This window comes from Pinus tabuliformis, chromosome 2_1, assembly GCF_031772625.1.
Source record: "Pinus tabuliformis cultivar Carrire ecotype Pingquan chromosome 2_1, CPIR1, whole genome shotgun sequence".
In the NCBI taxonomy this organism is placed as follows: Eukaryota; Viridiplantae; Streptophyta; class Pinopsida; order Pinales; family Pinaceae; genus Pinus; species Pinus tabuliformis.
The window spans coordinates 136843401-136861726 of NC_142299.1; the positions used below are offsets into that span (position 1 = coordinate 136843401).

At 37.9% G+C, this 18326-nt stretch overlaps 1 protein-coding gene across 5 annotated transcripts in view; it reads left to right on the plus strand.

Annotated features, from left to right (window-relative positions):
* The first annotated feature begins 6357 nt into the window (after positions 1-6357).
* Positions 6358-18326, plus strand: part of ACD1-LIKE (ACD1-like protein) — a 403062-nt gene continuing 391093 nt past the window's right edge. For 3 of the 5 annotated variants that reach the window (XM_089402316.1, XM_089402318.1, XM_089402317.1), the window contains exon 1: positions 6358-7023. In XM_089402316.1, the coding sequence (XP_089258442.1) occupies positions 6475-7023 (549 nt within the window). In that variant the 5' untranslated portion in view covers positions 6358-6474. The remainder of the gene's footprint in view (positions 7024-18326) is intronic. The other 2 variants (XM_089402315.1, XM_089402319.1) reach the window with 1 other exon arrangement.

An 18326-nucleotide genomic window follows, 5' to 3' on the forward strand; every position in this document is an offset into this window, starting at 1 on the left:
CAACTCAACTGACCCACAAAGAAAGCGTATTTCCTTCTGACTACTGCATGTGCCACATCTGTAGCTCAGACTGAAGTGCTCCAAGAGAATAAAATAAAGTTTATAGTTTAAATATTATTATGAGACAATAATATTTGACTTTTTATTTTATTTTTGACTAGCAGTCTAAAAATAGACTCTGATCACTCCTGCTGTGACCCAAAAATAGACTTTGCGTCATAATTTGCTTGCGGGCCCACTTAGTGAAGGCGACTCCTTTCCACTAAGCTCCATCATCTTGTTGCAATCTCAACATGTTAGACTATAATTGTTATCAAATTACTATATTTCTAGTAAAAATATAATAACATGGAAATGAAAATTCATTTTTTAATCCTTTAAAAAAAAATCATTGAACTTTAACAATTTAAAAACTAACATAGAGGGATCAAATCTACGGCCGTTGGTAGATCTTTAGTTAAGATGGATCTAGGCTAGTTTAATTTCCTCCTTTAAATAGGCTATATTCCACGTCAACACCATGGATCAATACTATGGGTTTTCATAAAACTGGAGCTCAAAAACCACTAGTTACTTGACCAAGTCAAGTTTATGTTATTATATTAGTTTAAAATAATTTTTATTTTGACCAAATAAAAATGTTTAACATAAAGTTATTTTAATTTTAATAAAAATATTTACAAAACATTATATTACACTACATTAGGTTACAACATAACATCTCTACCATATTGAACTAGATAAAACCTCTAAATAAAATTCAAAATACAATATATTTCGAATAAAAAGCTATAATCCCCGTGGCGCATGGACTAACAAATTCAAATGTTAACAAATCCACGCAATGTCAAATATTAATTGCTAAAAAACAGATTTTTATTTTATTTTTTAATAAATTCAAATTGTGGTACACTGACCATAAAAAAAACATTGATGTCTGATACGATTACTATCCTGCCACAATTGATGTCATTACTATGCTGTCACGTATAACTGTGTTGACCATCAATAAACTTGCATTCACTAAAAAAAATTGAATTATAATCTATAAGGTTTGCATTCACTAAAAAAGGTTGAATTATAATCTATAAGGTTTGCATTCACTAAAAAAAGTTGAATTATAATCTATAAGGTTTACATTGTAAAACCTCGAGCATAATGTGATTGGTTTAGTTTATTTTATTCTTATTTGATAATGATGACTTCGTATAACCTGGAGTGTAATAGCTAGTATAACTTGGAGCGTAATAGCTAGTGTAACCTGCTTTGTGTGGTGTTAGTTTGGTTTGCGTACATCCTGCAACATGTCATGTCAATTTGGTTTAATTTTTAAGGTGGTTTTGTTTAATTTTGATTTGTCATAATGTTTAGAAGCTTATGGTAACTTATAAGTCAAATAAATGCCTGCAACATATCATGCCAATTTGGTCTAATTTTTAAGGTGGCCTTGTTTAATTTTGATTTGTCATAATGCAACGATATTGCATTTTAGAAGCCTATGGTAACTTATAAGTCAAATAAATGAACTTGTGTACATCCTCCAACATGTCATGTCAATTTGGCCTAATTCGTAAGGTGGTCTTGTTTAATTTTGACTTGTCATAATGAGACTATGTTGTATTTTATAAGCCTATGGTAACTTATAAGTCAAATAAATGAACACAGGAATGAATTGCAAATATTTAATTTTTATAAATTTGTTCATTAGACCAATTACAAAATATAATAATTAAATCAATTGATATAGTCACATAGTGATAATGGCTTTAATTCAATGTGTGGAATAGTATGCTAAAATAATAAAACGACTAAATATTTTCAACGTTATTATTATTATTCTTTGCCACTTTAGGAACATTGGAATCTAAAAGTTAATTTGATTAATTATATATATATATATATATATATATATATATATATATATATATATTCTAAGTAAAACTTATCTATTTATAAACACATAATGTACATAGAGGCACTGGCCTTAGCGGTAAAGGTTAGTTTTAAGACCAAACTAAGCATCCAACCTTGAATTCGAGACTGCCCCATAGGGGGAAACCAGTCCGAGTACAAAAATTAGAATAGTTTAAGGTACCCTCACAGGGGCTATAGTTCCATAACTCAAAAATTTTGACCAAAAAATTGTAAATTTCAACGCTTAGCTCAGACATTTCCACTGTAGATTGACAATTGGGAGCCCAATTCAAAATTTTTGTTGCCCAAGCTTGGGACAAATCCAGACAAAGACTTGGCATAAAACAAAAGTTAAAAAAGACTGGAAACAAAGCCAAACAGGGATGGATTCACGACTTTCCACGTAACCTGGTCAGCAGCTGTAAAGTGTCTTTTGTTGGCTCTTCCTCAATGATCAGACACCATCCATAGTCCTCAGAACCCGCGTGATCGACTGCAGTGCTACCTGTGCCCACCAGCATTGCAGACGTGTTGCCTTGTCGACTTCCCGAGGCTTCTGTGTTGCTATCAACAACTGATTGACTGGCAGCAATCTCTTTGCCATGCAGGGCTGCTTTACCATTGTCCTGTTGCTGACTACCAGGGATGCTAATACCGCGGTTGCATGGAGCCGCTTTGTTCTGCTCTTCCATGTGCTCCGGCGAAGGTGCCTGTGGCTCAATTTCTTCTATGAACGCAATGGTCACTGTGGCAGTAATGACAGGCCAGGTTAAAGTGCTGCAGAACAGGAATTGAGAGACCTGGGGGGCTGAATGTAGAAGAGGGGGGAAATCCTCTGAGTGAGCAGCAGCTTCCCTTCTTCCTGTGCCAAGGTGCCTGGCGCATCCCCTTCCACTTCGGGTGTTGGGGTAACGGCCATAGAGAGAGCTGAGAGGATTGGGATTATTTGCAGAGGAGTCAGGGGAGGCTGTGACAGAGCTAGACGTAGCTTGAGGGCGAGAGATCTCTCCGCGAGTGCCTCCACGTCTACTTCGCATACGATGTCTGATGCGGGCCATGGCAGAGTTGAGCGAAAGGTTGGTAGCAGAGGGGTGGGTGGAGTTGCGATGCCGGGAGCGAACTAGGGAGGTCTGAGTCTGGTTTAAGCTGCAGAGATTGGAATGAGAGTAGTGGAAGCCATTATCCAGATCAAGGCAGCTGAGCAACCAACATCGGCTTCCTGTCATAGTGCGAGAGCAGGGAGTTGCAGCTTGCGGAGGGCAAGCACAATGGAGCAAGGGGGGGAGAAATGCATGATGCTCTGCAGGTTCCATATCAAAGAAGGTGGTGGAGGTGCCTCGACCTTCGATCACAATTAATATCTTTTGCAGGGTGGTATGAATGCGCCGAAGATTGGCATGGGGGACAACGCAGGTGGCCATGTGCTCATCCTGTCCTTCAGCCGCCCGTCTTATCATGTTAACTTCCATATTAATCACCCGCATCCGAGTTTAAATATTTAATTATTGGGAGGAGTATATTTGTCCATTGTATTTGTGCTTTGTTTACCATTTATATTGTTATTTCATCATTATGTGGTTGTGCTTTATTTATCACATATATTGTTATTATTTGGTGTTTCCTCATGTATTTGGAGTGCCACTTTTATAGTCATCCAACTATTTCCGCTCTGCCATGGTTGTAGTGAAGATTTCCTCGAATGGATGTAGAGTAGAGTAAGGAAATGCAATCTAAGCATTTAATAGTTTCAAACATTTTATCATAGGTCCTTAAATTGTGGTTGCTACGGTGTTAATGAGAATTCGTTTTTATACTAAACATATTTGGCATTCTACCTTGGCCATTGTGAAGCTCATCACTGCATGAAAGATTAAAAGTACATTTTTATATTTTCCTCATCCTTCAAATCTAATCGACATATGGAATCAATCTGGTCATTGTGAAAAATGTAATTTTAAATTCTAATATATAAATTTATTTAGCATGGAATTTTTTTACAACATTTTAATATGCAATTTTGATAATAATTTATAATTTATAATTATGATTACTTTGACTTTGACTAAGGTCATTTATCTATACCTTCTTTCCTTTAACATTAAGATGAAAATTCCCCGGATGCGGGTGATAAGGTGGACAGGACGCGCGTTTAATGAAGGACACATGCAGGCCATGCGCTGTCTCAAGGGTCACGCATGCGAGACGACATGTCTCTGGCCGCCAAGGAATAAAAGGATTGGTATTCTTCAGAAGCAATTCAATGCTCTGTCCGGCTCCTTGGTTCGAATGGAGAGAGCAGTAATGGCGGACGGGATTCGAGGTGGCGGTAGGGATGTTAAAAGAGGTGGTGGGTTGGCTCTCTATGCGCCGGTTCACGCTCAGTTCATGGTGCTCTGTGTGCAGGTTCTTGCTCGGTCTATGGTTCTTCAGGCTATAGCTCTTGCTGTCAGAGCCATTTCCCTGACTGTTGGGGGTAGTCCTAAGCCTGGACGGTTACTCAATTCCGAGCTGCTCTATACTCCTGGTGATCCTGCAAATATGGTTAGGCCTCGACAGCGAATGCTCAGCCGTCGAGGTTCCGCCCGTGGCGGGTCTTCGCGTCCTCCAGTTGATGCTTCTCAACCCCATTGTTGCCACTGCCATTGCCACCGAATCTCTGAGGCCAACCCCCTTCAGACTAGCCAATTTCTGGACTCAAGCGCTCCTGATTCTGACCCGGCTTCCACGCCTGCCTTCGGTTCCGCCATTTTCAACTTTAGCAGTTCTCTGAATAAACCCCGAATCAGTGCCCATGTGTCGGTTCTCTTCCTCGAAGACTCTCCGGATGGTGGCGACTTTCAAGACAGTAGGGGGAAGCATCCTGTTGGCAGCTCAGAGGATGTCATGGAGAAGCCTGCGGATGCTCCAGAGAATGTCTCTAATCTTCCTCTGGCTCAGGAGGCGACGACCAGCAAAGGGGACAATGTCAACATGGACACTGTTCCCACTGCAGAGGAAGTGGAGAAGTATGGATGGTGTAGGGTGGTCGAGGAGGAGCCGGACGAATAGCCGCTCATCTGTTCGGAGTCCCGACCTCCCTCGCTGCTCAGGTTTTGTTTTGTCTTACTGTTCATGTTATGTTGGCTCATAGTCTGTTTATGTTATGTTGGCTCAGGGATGGGTCTGTCTTCCCCGAGAGGGATTATGCTGAAGTTCTGCTGGTGCCCCTGCGGGGGATGCAATGTTTTGGTCCGGCGCCCCTGCGAGGGCTGTTTAGTTTTGGTTTGGCGCCCCTGCGAGGGCTGTTCATTTTTGGTATGGCGCCCCTGCGAGGGTTGTTTATCTCTGATCTGGCGCCCCTGCGAGGGCTGTTCTTTTTGGTCACAGCTGTTCCAAAGTGCCACAACTGGCCTCTGGTTCTGTTGGTCTTAAAATGATGTAACTGTTTTTCTTGCTCCTGTATATAATAGATTAGTTTTAACGAGAAAAAAAAACATTAAGATGAAAATTTCCCATCATTTAACTTTTCTTGATCATATACAACCTTATATACATAAATATGTCACTTATATATTTATCCACATATATGCTTTGCTTCTTCTTACTATACTCTTGTCAAAGTATCCACTTCATTTTAAGCATTAAAAAGTACGTTCTTAGGATAGGAAACTTAAAAATATTATACATCTTGTTTTGTAACTAAATTATAATCTTAAAATTAAAATATTTTTATATTTTTATTTGATTTTGTATATTAAATATATATATATATATATATATATATATATATATTAAATTTAATTTAATTTTGAATGAATAAAATATCTTTTTAATTTTTAATGCATAAAACTATATTTTCACACTATTCTTCACAAAAACACTATAAATAAAAATATTTATTATACTAATTAAATAGTTTTTTTTTCGAAAACACTATAAATAAAAATATTTATTATACTAATTAAATAGTTTTTTTCAAAAGCAAATATAATCTTAACTTAAATTAAAAACATTATTCTAACAATTATACTATGTATTATTAAAGTAAAAACACATTTGCAATATAAGGAATCCAAAACTTACTTAATTGATGTGTTTAAGTGACATAAATTTTATGAATTAAGAATGTTTATTTTTTTTGTTAGTTTAACTTACATGACTTTGAATTTCATAATTTACATAACACTTCTTAACAAAATAATCACCCATCAAACTACCTTAATAGACAAAATAAAAATATATTTTTTATTAAAAAAATATTTTTTTTAAAACCAATTTTAAACCAAAAAAAACAAAAAAATAATAACTACTTTGTAGCTATTATTAAAATGTGAAAACAACCTTTCACAATTCAATAATTAAATTAATGTAAACCATATGACCTTGTTAGACTCACAACAATGACGTCATGCATAATTAATTCTGCGTGCCAGAGGCCACCAACCATTATCTTTATCGAGCGGCTTACACTTCATGCTTTAGTCATTTGGAAATCCCAGCATAAATTGATCAGGGAAATTTTCATCAATCTAGTTCTGTATACCATAGTTGGCAGATTTGATTTTAGTGCAGTTGTCAAGCATGGTTGTACTTTATGCTTCCAGTTTGCTCTCCAGTAAACCTCAGCGTTCTACAGCGTCATCAACCCACATGATAAGAAGACTCTGCATATCTCCAAAACCAACAATTAATACAGGAAAATGGAGTTACAGGAGAATGAAGAAATTGAGTGTATCTGCAATCGCTCAGCCTTTAACGGGCTCCCCAGATTCGTCACCTTCCAGCGATATTTCCAAGGGAGCTCTGAGAATAAGCAGCGATGACGAACAGCAAGGAGATGGGGGTAAATTCAATTGGTTTTCGCATTGGTATCCTGCAGCCCCAGAATATGATTTGGACAAGAGGGTGCCTCATGCATTCACTGTTATGGGCCTTGACATCGTTGTTTGGTGGGACAAACGCAGCCAGGCTTGGCAAGTTTTTGATGACAGTTGTCCTCATAGAAGGGCTCCTCTGTCTGAAGGAAGGATAGTTGAAGACGGGGATTTGCAATGCAGTTATCATGGCTGGTGCTTTGGCCCCAAGGGAGACTGCACATACATTCCACAAGCACCATCTGATGGACCTCCGGTATTGTACTCATTGCTTAGATTCCACTATAAAGTTAATACATTCCTCTCCTTGCATTGAACAATCTAGAATTGAGAAAATTTCTTATACTGTGAACAGGGTTTTCAATGTGCCAAGAGTTGTGGTTTGTAGAAAATGACCTAATAGTCAATTAAGACTAAATATAAATTATCCTGTCTCTGATCTATATCTGAATTTGCAAATTCTTGTCTAGCAAGTGTTGATGAATAATGAAATATTACTGATAATGATACCAGAGATCCTTATCGATGTAGCAGAAGAACATACATAGAGAATGAGACAGACGAGAAGCTAAGATTGTCTTGCCCATTAACCTCTAAGAAGGCCAATACAAACCACAAATCAGTGATCCACGCAAGGGGACTTGAATTGTCTATATATGCACAAGTTGGGCTGGCGTAGAATATTAAAATCGGAACACAATTTTAATTATTCTGATTGGGGATGTCTACGAGTTGCCCTTTGATACCGAGGAAAGCAAAAAGCTAACAATATTTATCCTTTAGTGGTCAGCACAAGTTTCCTCTTTAAGATGCTTTGCCTCAACATATGTGCAAGCGGGGATAGTTTTGGAGGAAAGTACTAGACCCCCGTTTGATTCCTCATGTCGAAGTTGCTTCCATTTGATCAGTGATTCGGTAATAGATCTGGAGTAGAGCAACTTAGTGTGTGTTGTTATAACCAGACATGACTTTTGTAACAAAATATCAGAGCTTGAGAAGAGTGTCAGGTACTGTGTTGCCTTTATTTGCGCTGGATGCATGGAGAGGCCTTTTCTGCTGTTCTTCATCCTGACTGCTCAGTGCTAGCTCCAATTGGATTCTTTGTGAGCTAGTTGACATTTCATCCTGCTGTTTTGCTAAATTGACTCCTTTCTGGCAGCTGAGCTCTGGAATCATTGATTGCAAAGCATCCAACTGACTTCTCTGCTGGAGCAGCATACTCATTAAAAATTCAAGTTTGAGATTGGCACTACACTCCTGCTTGCTCAAGTTGTCAAGGAGAGACCAGAATTGGGAATTCAAAGCAGTGACCGCCTTTTCGTGCCTTTGTAGAGTGAGGCACATTTCTCTTAATTCTTGATAGTCCATTGGCACTGTGAGGGAGCTTTCAATTTCAGGGATGCAAACCAGTGAGGGAGAGAATTCCAACCTGAGAGCTAATTTTGATTGTTCGAGGCTGAATTTGGCAGTGCTTGATTCTTTGCCCAAGCAAGACCCACCATCAAGTTTTAAAACGGGAAATCTAAGCTCAATTGAATACAGAGAGCTGGAAAGAATAGAAACTTTGAGATGGAACTGACTACGAGCCTTGCCAAAGACACGACCATGGTCTGCACTGTATGGGATGAACTGGAGCTAGAGTGCCAGAGCTCACCAAAAGCAAATGTTGCATCCCTTCCCTGAAACTGAAAAGGAGCAATGAATTCCACATTAAGAGACGACACCATAATCCTACCTTAAAACCAGATTCCTAAGGCCAAGCAGTTATTAGACATAATGTGGGTTAATTTAAGCGTGTAACAGGAATATGCAAGTCTTATCCCTCCTGTCCTGGCTTCATGGGAATGGTTTGTCATGCTCAGCACCATGTCTTAATGCTGATGTTGTGACGTGTGATGAGGAATTTGTAATATGGGATAGTTTGATCATAAGCTCAATCGTTAACATATAATATACCCCTTTTTCCTTGATGTGCTATTGGCTTTTGAGTCCGCCATGGCGTTCTGCTCGTGAAGGATATGATACAAATTCACCTTTTCAAATTCAACTATAGTTTTGCTTGATTCTTTCCAAAATGGAAGACAAACGAGGGTCTGCAGGATTAGAGTTGAATAGCATATGCTAAATAATTAGGCCAGAGTCTCCTAACACAGTGAGATTTTGGATTTGAGAACTCTTGGCCAGAGTGAGTCCTTGCAAGAGAGCATAGGCTTCAGCTCTGTTGTTTGACATGATGCCAAGACTCCATTCATAAGTGCATACCCTTTTCTCCCTGGGGCAGTAGATAACCCCTCCTGCATTTGCCATGCTTTTAACATCAGGTTAAGGGACCTTCTACTCAAATCTGAACCTTCGTTTTATATGCTTCAGAAGTAATTCGAATAGTTGGGGCTTGAGATATAGGCTATGGTGTATGGATTCTATGATCTCTGCTCAGGGCCCAAACATTTTGTTCTTCCTTCATTTTTGAGCCATTTTGGGTGCACTTGCAAATTGTTAATCAACAACCTGTGAGCTTCCTGTGAATTGCACTTTTGCAAGTTTCGGGCACAAGGAAAAAGGTCAAAGAAATGGCTGAAACAAGGCAGTAATGGGGCCTATCTCAACTCACTGGTCAAGGTTGACAAAATTTATATATAACAGATGCTCCCTAATGTGTGGGGGAAGAAGAGGAGATGATCGCTAAAACACATTATAAAGGTTAGATGAATTTGACAGGGAGCCCAATAAACCAAGTATTATAAAGTTACTTGCAAGCTGCAAGCAAAACCAAAATATGAGATGGCTCTCCTCTCCGAAGCAGGCATACTCATGCTTAGGTGGGAAACAAGCATGGATGCCAAATCAGGTACATTGCAGAGCCATGAAGTATGCATAATGCAAAATCATGGCCACAAAAGAATATAGAGTGGATCCATGTCAAATCAAGATCATAGCCACGAGTAGATACCTAGTGGATTTGTCTTAGTGTAAATTAGGAGAACAATTGGAATTGTGAGAAGATCATCCAAAGTACCGATGCAGTATAAGATAGTGGTATTGTTAAATAAACTCAAGTAGTAGCACCAAAGAGGGATGCCACCACATTGCAAGGTCTACAATCCAAATCCATCACAATGTATGAATCATACCATGTGAATAAATGTATTGGAGTGGAACACGGGAGAAACTATCTGTTGGAAATTGACAACTAATTATGTAAATTTGGGTAAAATGTATTAGTTATTAACAAGTTAGTTTTATACCGAAACATCATTTATGTAACTGAGGAGGCTCATATAAAACTGATGAATGCCCGAACTATTGTAAGGAGAATCATTTATTGATTGAATAGAGATTCCAATCCCTTGCCCTGTGGATGTTTCCTTGACACTCTGCCAGGGTTTTACCATGTAAATCCTAAGTTATTACTTGCGTGTTTGTATTCAGTTTTCTTGTCAGTTATATTCCTTTCTTGGTTAGTTTATAACTGTAAATGCCTTCTTTCTTGATCAGTAACTCATCTAACAACAAATGGTATCAGAGCAAAGTTGAATTGAGTTGAGTTGAGGAGACGCTGTGAAAGAGAGACACTGGTGAAAGAGGAGAGACGCATCAGAGTTGCGTGAAAACTGGCCTCGAAGGCACTGCGTGGTATCAAAGGAGGGCTGCGTGCTGGTCAAAGGAATACTTTTGCGTGCTGCCAGAGTCGTTGGTTGCTTTTGTGTGCTCAAGTGTTGGACTAGAAAAGAAGCTGTTCTCTGCCCTCTGCGTGTTGCTGGCCCAGAGACCCATCGAACTGCGTGCTGGCCAAGGAATACCTCTGCGTGCTGCGTGCTCCCAAAGCCGCTGGTTGCTTCTGCATGCTCAAGTGTTGGACCAGAGCCTGTATATTTGCCCTCTGCGTGAAGACCAACTGTGTATTCAGTTTTCTGCGTGAAGACCAATCACCGTGTGCGTAGCAAAAGCGTGGGGGCTCGTTGCTTGTCCAGAATTGGAGCAAGGGCTACGTGGTTCCATTGCAGGAAGAGGGCTGCTGGTTACTGTAAAAAAAACAAGCTGCTATGAAATCCGGGTAATTTTTTTTAGCAGAAACAAAGATATTCATTGAATTGAAGAAAAGGGAAACTGAAGTAGGGTTTGTATAAGGGTTTCATTAAATTTGAAGATCAGAGATTTATTTTTTAAATCTGAAATTACACAAAAGGGAATTTTTCTAGAAAAATGTTGTAGAAAGTAAGATTCTGAATTTTTTATTGGGGAATTTGACAAATTTTCCGGAAAATTGACTAAGAAAAATAAAAAAAAAACTTGGAAAATACTTTGTTGGAAGAAGACAGTCCAAGATTTTTTTTTTTTGGAAACCCTAGTTGAAAGACGAAACCCTAGGAGGAAAGAAATGGCCAAAATGTCGAATGCAAAATTCGAGATGGAGAAATTCATTGGCAAGAGCAACTTTTCTCTTTGGAAACTGAAAGTTAGGGATTTGCTGGTGCAACAAGGGTTGCACAAGGAATTAGATAGGGCAAATAAGAAACTTGCAACCATCACTGATTCAGACTGGGAGGACTTGGATGCTTGAGCTCTTAGTACCATCAGGTTATGCCTGGCGGATGAAGTTCTCTTCAACATTGTTGAAGAGAGTACAACTTCAGGTTTATGGGAAAAACTGGAAAAACTATATATGACAAAGTCGTTAACCAATAGAATTTATTTGAAAAGACAACTGTATAGTCTTCGAATGAAGGAGGGTTCAAAAGTTGCAGAACATTTGAATGTTTTTAATACACTTATATGCCAATTAACAGATATGGAAGTTAAAATTCAGGAAGAAGACAAAGTTATAACCTTGCTGTGTTCTCTGCCCGAATCATGGGATCACTTCGTAACTTCAATCAGCTTGAGCACCGCTGATTCTTTGAAATTTGAATCAGTTGTGGGAGCTCTCTTGTCTGAAGAAGTACGAAGGAAATCCAGTAATGAAACAGCTGCATCAGAAGCCATGATAGCTAGAGGACAGTCAAAGGAAAGAGGAGAAAAAAACAAGGGGGTCTTCCAGATCTAAATCAAAGGGAAAGAAGTGTAAGGCAAAATGTTGGCACTGCAATAAAATTGGACACCTGAAGAAAGACTGTTGGAAACGAAAAGAATCTGATAACCCGAAGAAGGAAGCAAATCAGGTTGATTCAGGTATGATAGACGAAGTTTTATTTGCTGAAGAGTTATGTATGATAGATGAAACTTCACCTGTATGTAATGTCTCTCAGGGTTTTGAAAACTAGCTGTTAGACTCTGGTGCTTCTCATCACATGTGTCCACACAGAAATTGGTTTACTTCATATGAAAATGTAAATGGTAGTTCTGTGTTTATGGGTAATAATGTATCATGTCAGACTGTTGGGATGGGAAATATCAGGATTAAAATGTATGATAACACAGTTAGAACATTAACTAGTGTTAGACATGTACCTGATTTGAAGAAAAATTGATTTCTTTGGGAGTGTTGGATTCGGATGGTTATAAGTTTACAGGTTAGAATGGCGTGCTGAAAGTCTTTAAAGGTGCCCTAGTTGTTATGAAAGAAGAAAAGGTCGGAAATCTTTACAGACTCAAAGGAAGTACTCAGATCAGTGAAGCAGTGATTGTGTCAAAAAAAGAAGAAGCAGGTACTCGCCTATGGCATCAGCGATTGGGTCACATGAGCGAGAAAGGTCTTCAGATACTGATGAAACGTAAATCTCTTCCCAATCTGAAATCTTTGAAGTTGGATTTCTGTAAACATTGTGTGTATGGAAAACAATGTAAACAGAGATTTAAAACTGGAAATCATAATAGTAAAGATATTTTAGACTATATTCATTCTGATCTGTGGGGACCATCTCCTGTTGTATCATATGGAGGTGCTTTATATTTTTTAACGTTTATTGATGATTTCTCCCATAAAGTTTGGGTCTTTATGCTAAAAAAGCAAGCTGATGTATTTAATGTCTTTAAACAATTTAAAGCAATGGTAGAGAAAAGAACAGGCAAATAAATTAAATGTTTAAGAACTGACAATGGTGGTGAATTCACTTCAATAGAATTTGAACAATATTGTAAGGATGAAGGAATTGTTAGACACAAAACTGCTGTTTATACTCCTCAGTAAAATGGTGTTGCTGAACGTATGAATCAGACTCTTATGGAAAGAGCCAGAAGCATGATCAACAATGCTAACTTGCAAAAGGAGTTGTGGGCAGAAGCAGTATCCACTGCTTGTTATTTAGTTAACAGATCACCTTCAGTAGCAATTAATTGTAAAATTCTTGAAGAAGTTTGGACAGGTCAGTCTTGTGATTATTCACATTTAAGGATATTTGGCTGTGATGCTTATTCTCTTATTCCTAAAAATTAGCGTTCAAAATTAGATCCAAAATCGAAATGTTATGTCTTTGTTGGGTATGACTATGTCATGAATGGATACAGGTTGTGGGATCCTACATTGCGGAAGATAGTCATTAGTAGAGATGTAACATTTGATGAATCTTCTTTTTTAAAATTAGATGTTGAAAGAATTGAACAGGAACAGGTATCTCCAAATCAACAAATTTAGTTGGAGACTAGACCTTTCGATGATAGTCAAAAGGAAGAAAAGACTTTTGGAGAAAAAGTTGTTGAAGATGCAAAGGAAGCTGTTGAAGTTTCTGAACCAGTTCAGCAGCCAATCACTTTAAGAAGGTCTACAAGGGAAAGAAAAACTCCCAAAAGGTATGAAGATTCTGCTTCATCTTTTGCTTTGATTACTAAAGATGGGGAACCTTCTTGTTATCAGGAAGCAGTAGATGATACAAATAGCGAAAAATGGAAAACGACTATGGAAGAAGAAATGGATTCCTTAGCCAAGAACAATACCTGGGATCTTGCAGAATTTCCTGAAGGGAGAAGTGTTGTTGGATGCAAGTAGGTCTTCAAACTGAAACGGAAAGTTGATGGAAGTATCGAAAGGTATAAGGCGAGACTGGTAGCAAAAGGGTATTCTCAGGTTGAATGTATTAACTTCCATGAGATTTTTTCACCAGTTGTAAAACTTGTTTCTATTCGTACTGTGTTGGCACTAACTGCATTACTTAACCTTGAATTAGAACAGTTTGATGTTAAAACATCTTTTCTACATGGTGATTTGAATGAAGAGTTATATATGGAACAACCAGAAGGTTTTGTACAAGGTCGCAGCAGAAGATTAGTTTGTAAGCTCAGGAAATCATTGTATGGTATGAGGCAGTCTCCCAGACAATGGTACAAGAAGTTTGATTCCTTCATGATGAGCCAGAACTTTATTAGAAGTGAGTATGATCATTGTGTATACTTCAAAAGTTTCAATGGCATATTCATTATCTTAGCTTTGTATGTTGACGATATGCTTATTGCAAGCAAAAGCATGGAAGAGATCAATAGGTTAAAGGCTCAGCTCTCTAGGACGTTTGATATGAAGGATCTTGGAGCAACAAAACATATCTTGGGCATGGAGATACACAGAGACAGGAAAAATGGTAAGCTTTGGTTATCACAGCAGAAGTATGTGGAGAAAGTACTTGAAAAGTTCTGTATGAACAATGTGAAACTTGTTAATGTTCCATTAGCTTCCCATTTTAAGCTTTCTTCGGGTTTGAGTCCTAAAACTGATGAAGAAAAGCAGTATATGTCTCATGTACCATATGCAAATGCTGCAGGCAACTTAATGTATGCGATGGTATCTACAAGACCTGACATTTCACATGCAGTTGGAGTTGTCAACAGGTTCATGTCAAAATCCAGGTGAAGAACATTGGCGAGCAATGAAATGGGTGCTTCGATATCTAAGAGGCACAAGTGACCATTGCATCATCTTTAATGGTAGTGAAGGATCAATTTGCGGATATGTAGATGCTGATTATGCAGGTGATTTGGACAAAAGAAGATCTACTACAGGTTATGTCTTTACTCTTGCAGGTGGAGCAATTAGTTGGATGTCAAAGCTTCAAGAAACAGTTGCATTGTCCACTACCGAAGCAGAATATATAGTTGCTTCAGATGCCAGTAAAGAAGCAATTTGGTTAAAGGGTCTACTTGATGAGATTGGAAGGACGCAGGAGAAAGTGAATGTACTTTGTGACAGTCAAAGTGCTATTCACTTGGCTACAAATCCTGCTTATCACAACAGAACCAAGCACATTGATGTAAGGTATCATTTTCTGAGACATGATCAATGGCGGAAAAGCAGCTCTTCAAAAGTTCCATACGCGAGAGAATTGTGCAGACATATTCACAAAGCCAGTTATAGTAGAGAGGCTGCGATGGTGTTTATCTTCTCTTGGCTTGCAGAAAAGATGATGAATGGGCATGGGCAAGGGATTAGGAAATTGTTGTCAAGGTGGAGTTTGTTGGCAATTGACAACTAATTATGTAAATTTGGGTAAAATGTATTAGTTATTAACAAGTTAATTTTATACCGAAACATCTGTTATGTAATTGAGGAGGCTCATGTAAAATTGATGAATGCCCGAACTATTGTAAGGAGAATCATTTATTGATTGAATAGAGATTCCAATCCCTTGCCCCGTGGATGGTTCCTTGACACTCTGTCAGGGTTTTAACATGTAAATCCTGAGTTATTATTTGTGTGTTTGTATTCAATTTTCCTGTCAGTTATATTCCTTTCTTGGTTAGTTTATAACTGTAAATGCCTTCTTTCTTGATCAGTAACTCATCTAACAACACTATCTAGTCATTGGTCATTGATGTATATTGTTGCTAGACATGAGGAAACTGACTGATAATGATAATGGGCACCAAAGTACATAGTACACTTTAGCAAGTGTTAAAAGATGAGCTGATGTCTAATACTTCCAGAGTTCACTAACCAGGTATCATTGATGAATAACCATTGTTGGCTGAGAGTTTTGATCCTTTTGTTTCGGGTGGAATAGCTTCTCATCATATTGCAGGAGGTATATTGGGTATATTAGCAAATCTATTCCATCTCAATGTTCATCCTCCCCAATATATATACATTAGATTATGTGTGGGGAATTGAAACGATCCTATCTAGCAGTATTGTTGCTGTGTCATTTTTCAACTTTCATTGTTGTAGGGACCATGTGGTATGGCTCCACAACTACTTCGGTAGAATTATTTGGTCCCACTCATTACCAGTGGGATTAGGGATACTTCCAACAAGAAATAAATTGACAGGTTTGTGCTGGTCTAACCGAAAATTTGAACCTATTAGAAGCTTGGTCAAAAATTCCCGAGAAACTTGTTTTTTTATTACATTGGTAATAATCCAGCTAAAGGGGTTATCCAGAGCAGGTGCGATGGAAGGTACTTGCACCAGTGTGTCACTAGGTGCGTAAGGTCTAAATTTGAAAAGCCGTAGTCTAACAAGCCGAAGGAATTGCTTGACAAGTTATGGAAATTCCGGTCATGTTTAGAGAAAATCCGGCAAGGATTTTTCTAAATCCAAGTTATAGTTGTTAAACTTCAAAATTTTAGGTGTCCTGGATGTTTTTGATGGTGCTGAATCCATTTCCACCATCAAAAACACGATTCAAACACTGTCTCTACAAGATCTTTTGAAATTTTTTTGCCCCAATTCCGGCCACTTTTGGTTGTTCGGGCAATTCCTCCGCCTCGGTAGACTACTCCATTCAAAAATAGCTGAATCTCAAAATACATTGAACAAAATAGTTTGAGGTTCAACGAACTTGAAGCCCAATCTTAGTTGAATTCAATCTTGAATATTGAAGCTCATTTTGGAGGGTTGAAAAATAATTAGAAAAGAATGAACCAACAGTCGGCAGACTTCTTCCTCCCTTCACGTATGGCATCGTTCTAACCACTTGACAGCGCACTCCAAAGTCCAATCCTCTAAGCGAGCAGCAAGTGGTTTGACTGGGGTTCATTCACAAATCACAGGTGACCACTGAGAACACAGGTTTAATGTTCAACCACGGCCAGCTATTTTCACTGTATATTGTATTTTATGAAGTATGTTTTCTAATTTTCAAATCAACATAGATTTTATAATTTGAAGTATTATTAATATATCAGTACGTGTATATACTTTATTAATATCTGTATTCAATAATTTTAGATTTTGTCTTTTGTTATTGTTATATTTATATTGTATTTTTATTTCATAAATATTTAATTATACATATTTTTAAATTTTAATTTTATGTCGATTCACATTTCTAATTTTATTTTTATTTCATATCTATCATAAGCATATATAATATATGTATTGTATTTCATAATATGTATGTTTTAATATTCAAGTTTTATAGTTCATCAGTTTAATTCAAATCTTATTACTATTTTTGCCGTCAAATTTGACTCAAACTTAAACCAGGTGACTTAGTCAGTAATGATTGAAATCCCTAAGGTATCATGAAGGTCTATGCAAATATTTTAATTTTGATACTTTCAACAATTTCTAAGATTTTCACGTCCAACTGCCAATATTTTTTTTGATAATTTTTGAATATTTTCCCCAATATTTTTTCTTACAGCATTTTCCCTGATATTTTTGATAAATTTATTTCCGTACCCTCATTCTTGGAACGGTATTGCAATATTGCTCTAAATCTCATTGATCTGAAATCGACAGGATTGAATATTTGCGCAACTTAACCAATATTAGCTAAGGTTGCTTATGTGTGATTGAAAGAGGGAAATTGATTATTAATACGCCATAAACATAAACTTGAGAGCAGCAAATAATATGACAGCAGAAAAAGAAGAAGCAAACACAACAAATTGTTGACGGAGTTCGTCCCTCTTGGACTACATCTCCGGGTCCGCTTCCAAGTGGGCATCCGTTTTATTAGGAAATGATCCAAAGAGTTTCTTTACATGAAAAATCACCAACTGAACTGTGCACGCAAGGACTACTGGTCACTGTAAAATGAAAGGTCTCAGTCTCAGCTTTCCAACGCCTGTCTCCATTCTCGATTTGGCTCAAGGACAACCAAGATACACTCAAATGAATATCTAAAGGCATATACAAATCTCTATGCAAAGTCTCTCTAATCACCTCTAACTGCACTGGTGTACTAGTTAAGGTTTTATAAGGCCTCGGCAGGTTCCAAGATCGAGCCTCCTGGGCTACACATAGGTGGTTTCATTAGGTGAACAAACTTTTGTTTCGGTGCAATAAGGTGTTAGCACTAAGCGCATTAGGTAAGTTTTCGGATTACATTTGTTTCATGGTGCAATATAGACTTTACACATTGCGCATTTGTTATGACTATATAACTGAATTAATATGGCGCATTCCAACAAAAAACCATATATTTTTAATACTTTCTAACCTTGGCGCATTAACCATTACCCCATGGCATCTATTGTTGACATTTGTTGTCATGTGCTCCCGACTGTTTAGGCCCTCGTTAACAGGATGCGGTGGTTGGTGGTCAAAACTTTAGCATTCCCATGGCGCACTACAGTTGGACTGACTGTTATGAACTCCCGGCGATTAATACCCACGCAGCCCCTGGCACCTAAGCCCCGCATTGTTTCCCGTGACGTGTGCTAACCGCTCCACTGTGGTATGTATCTCTT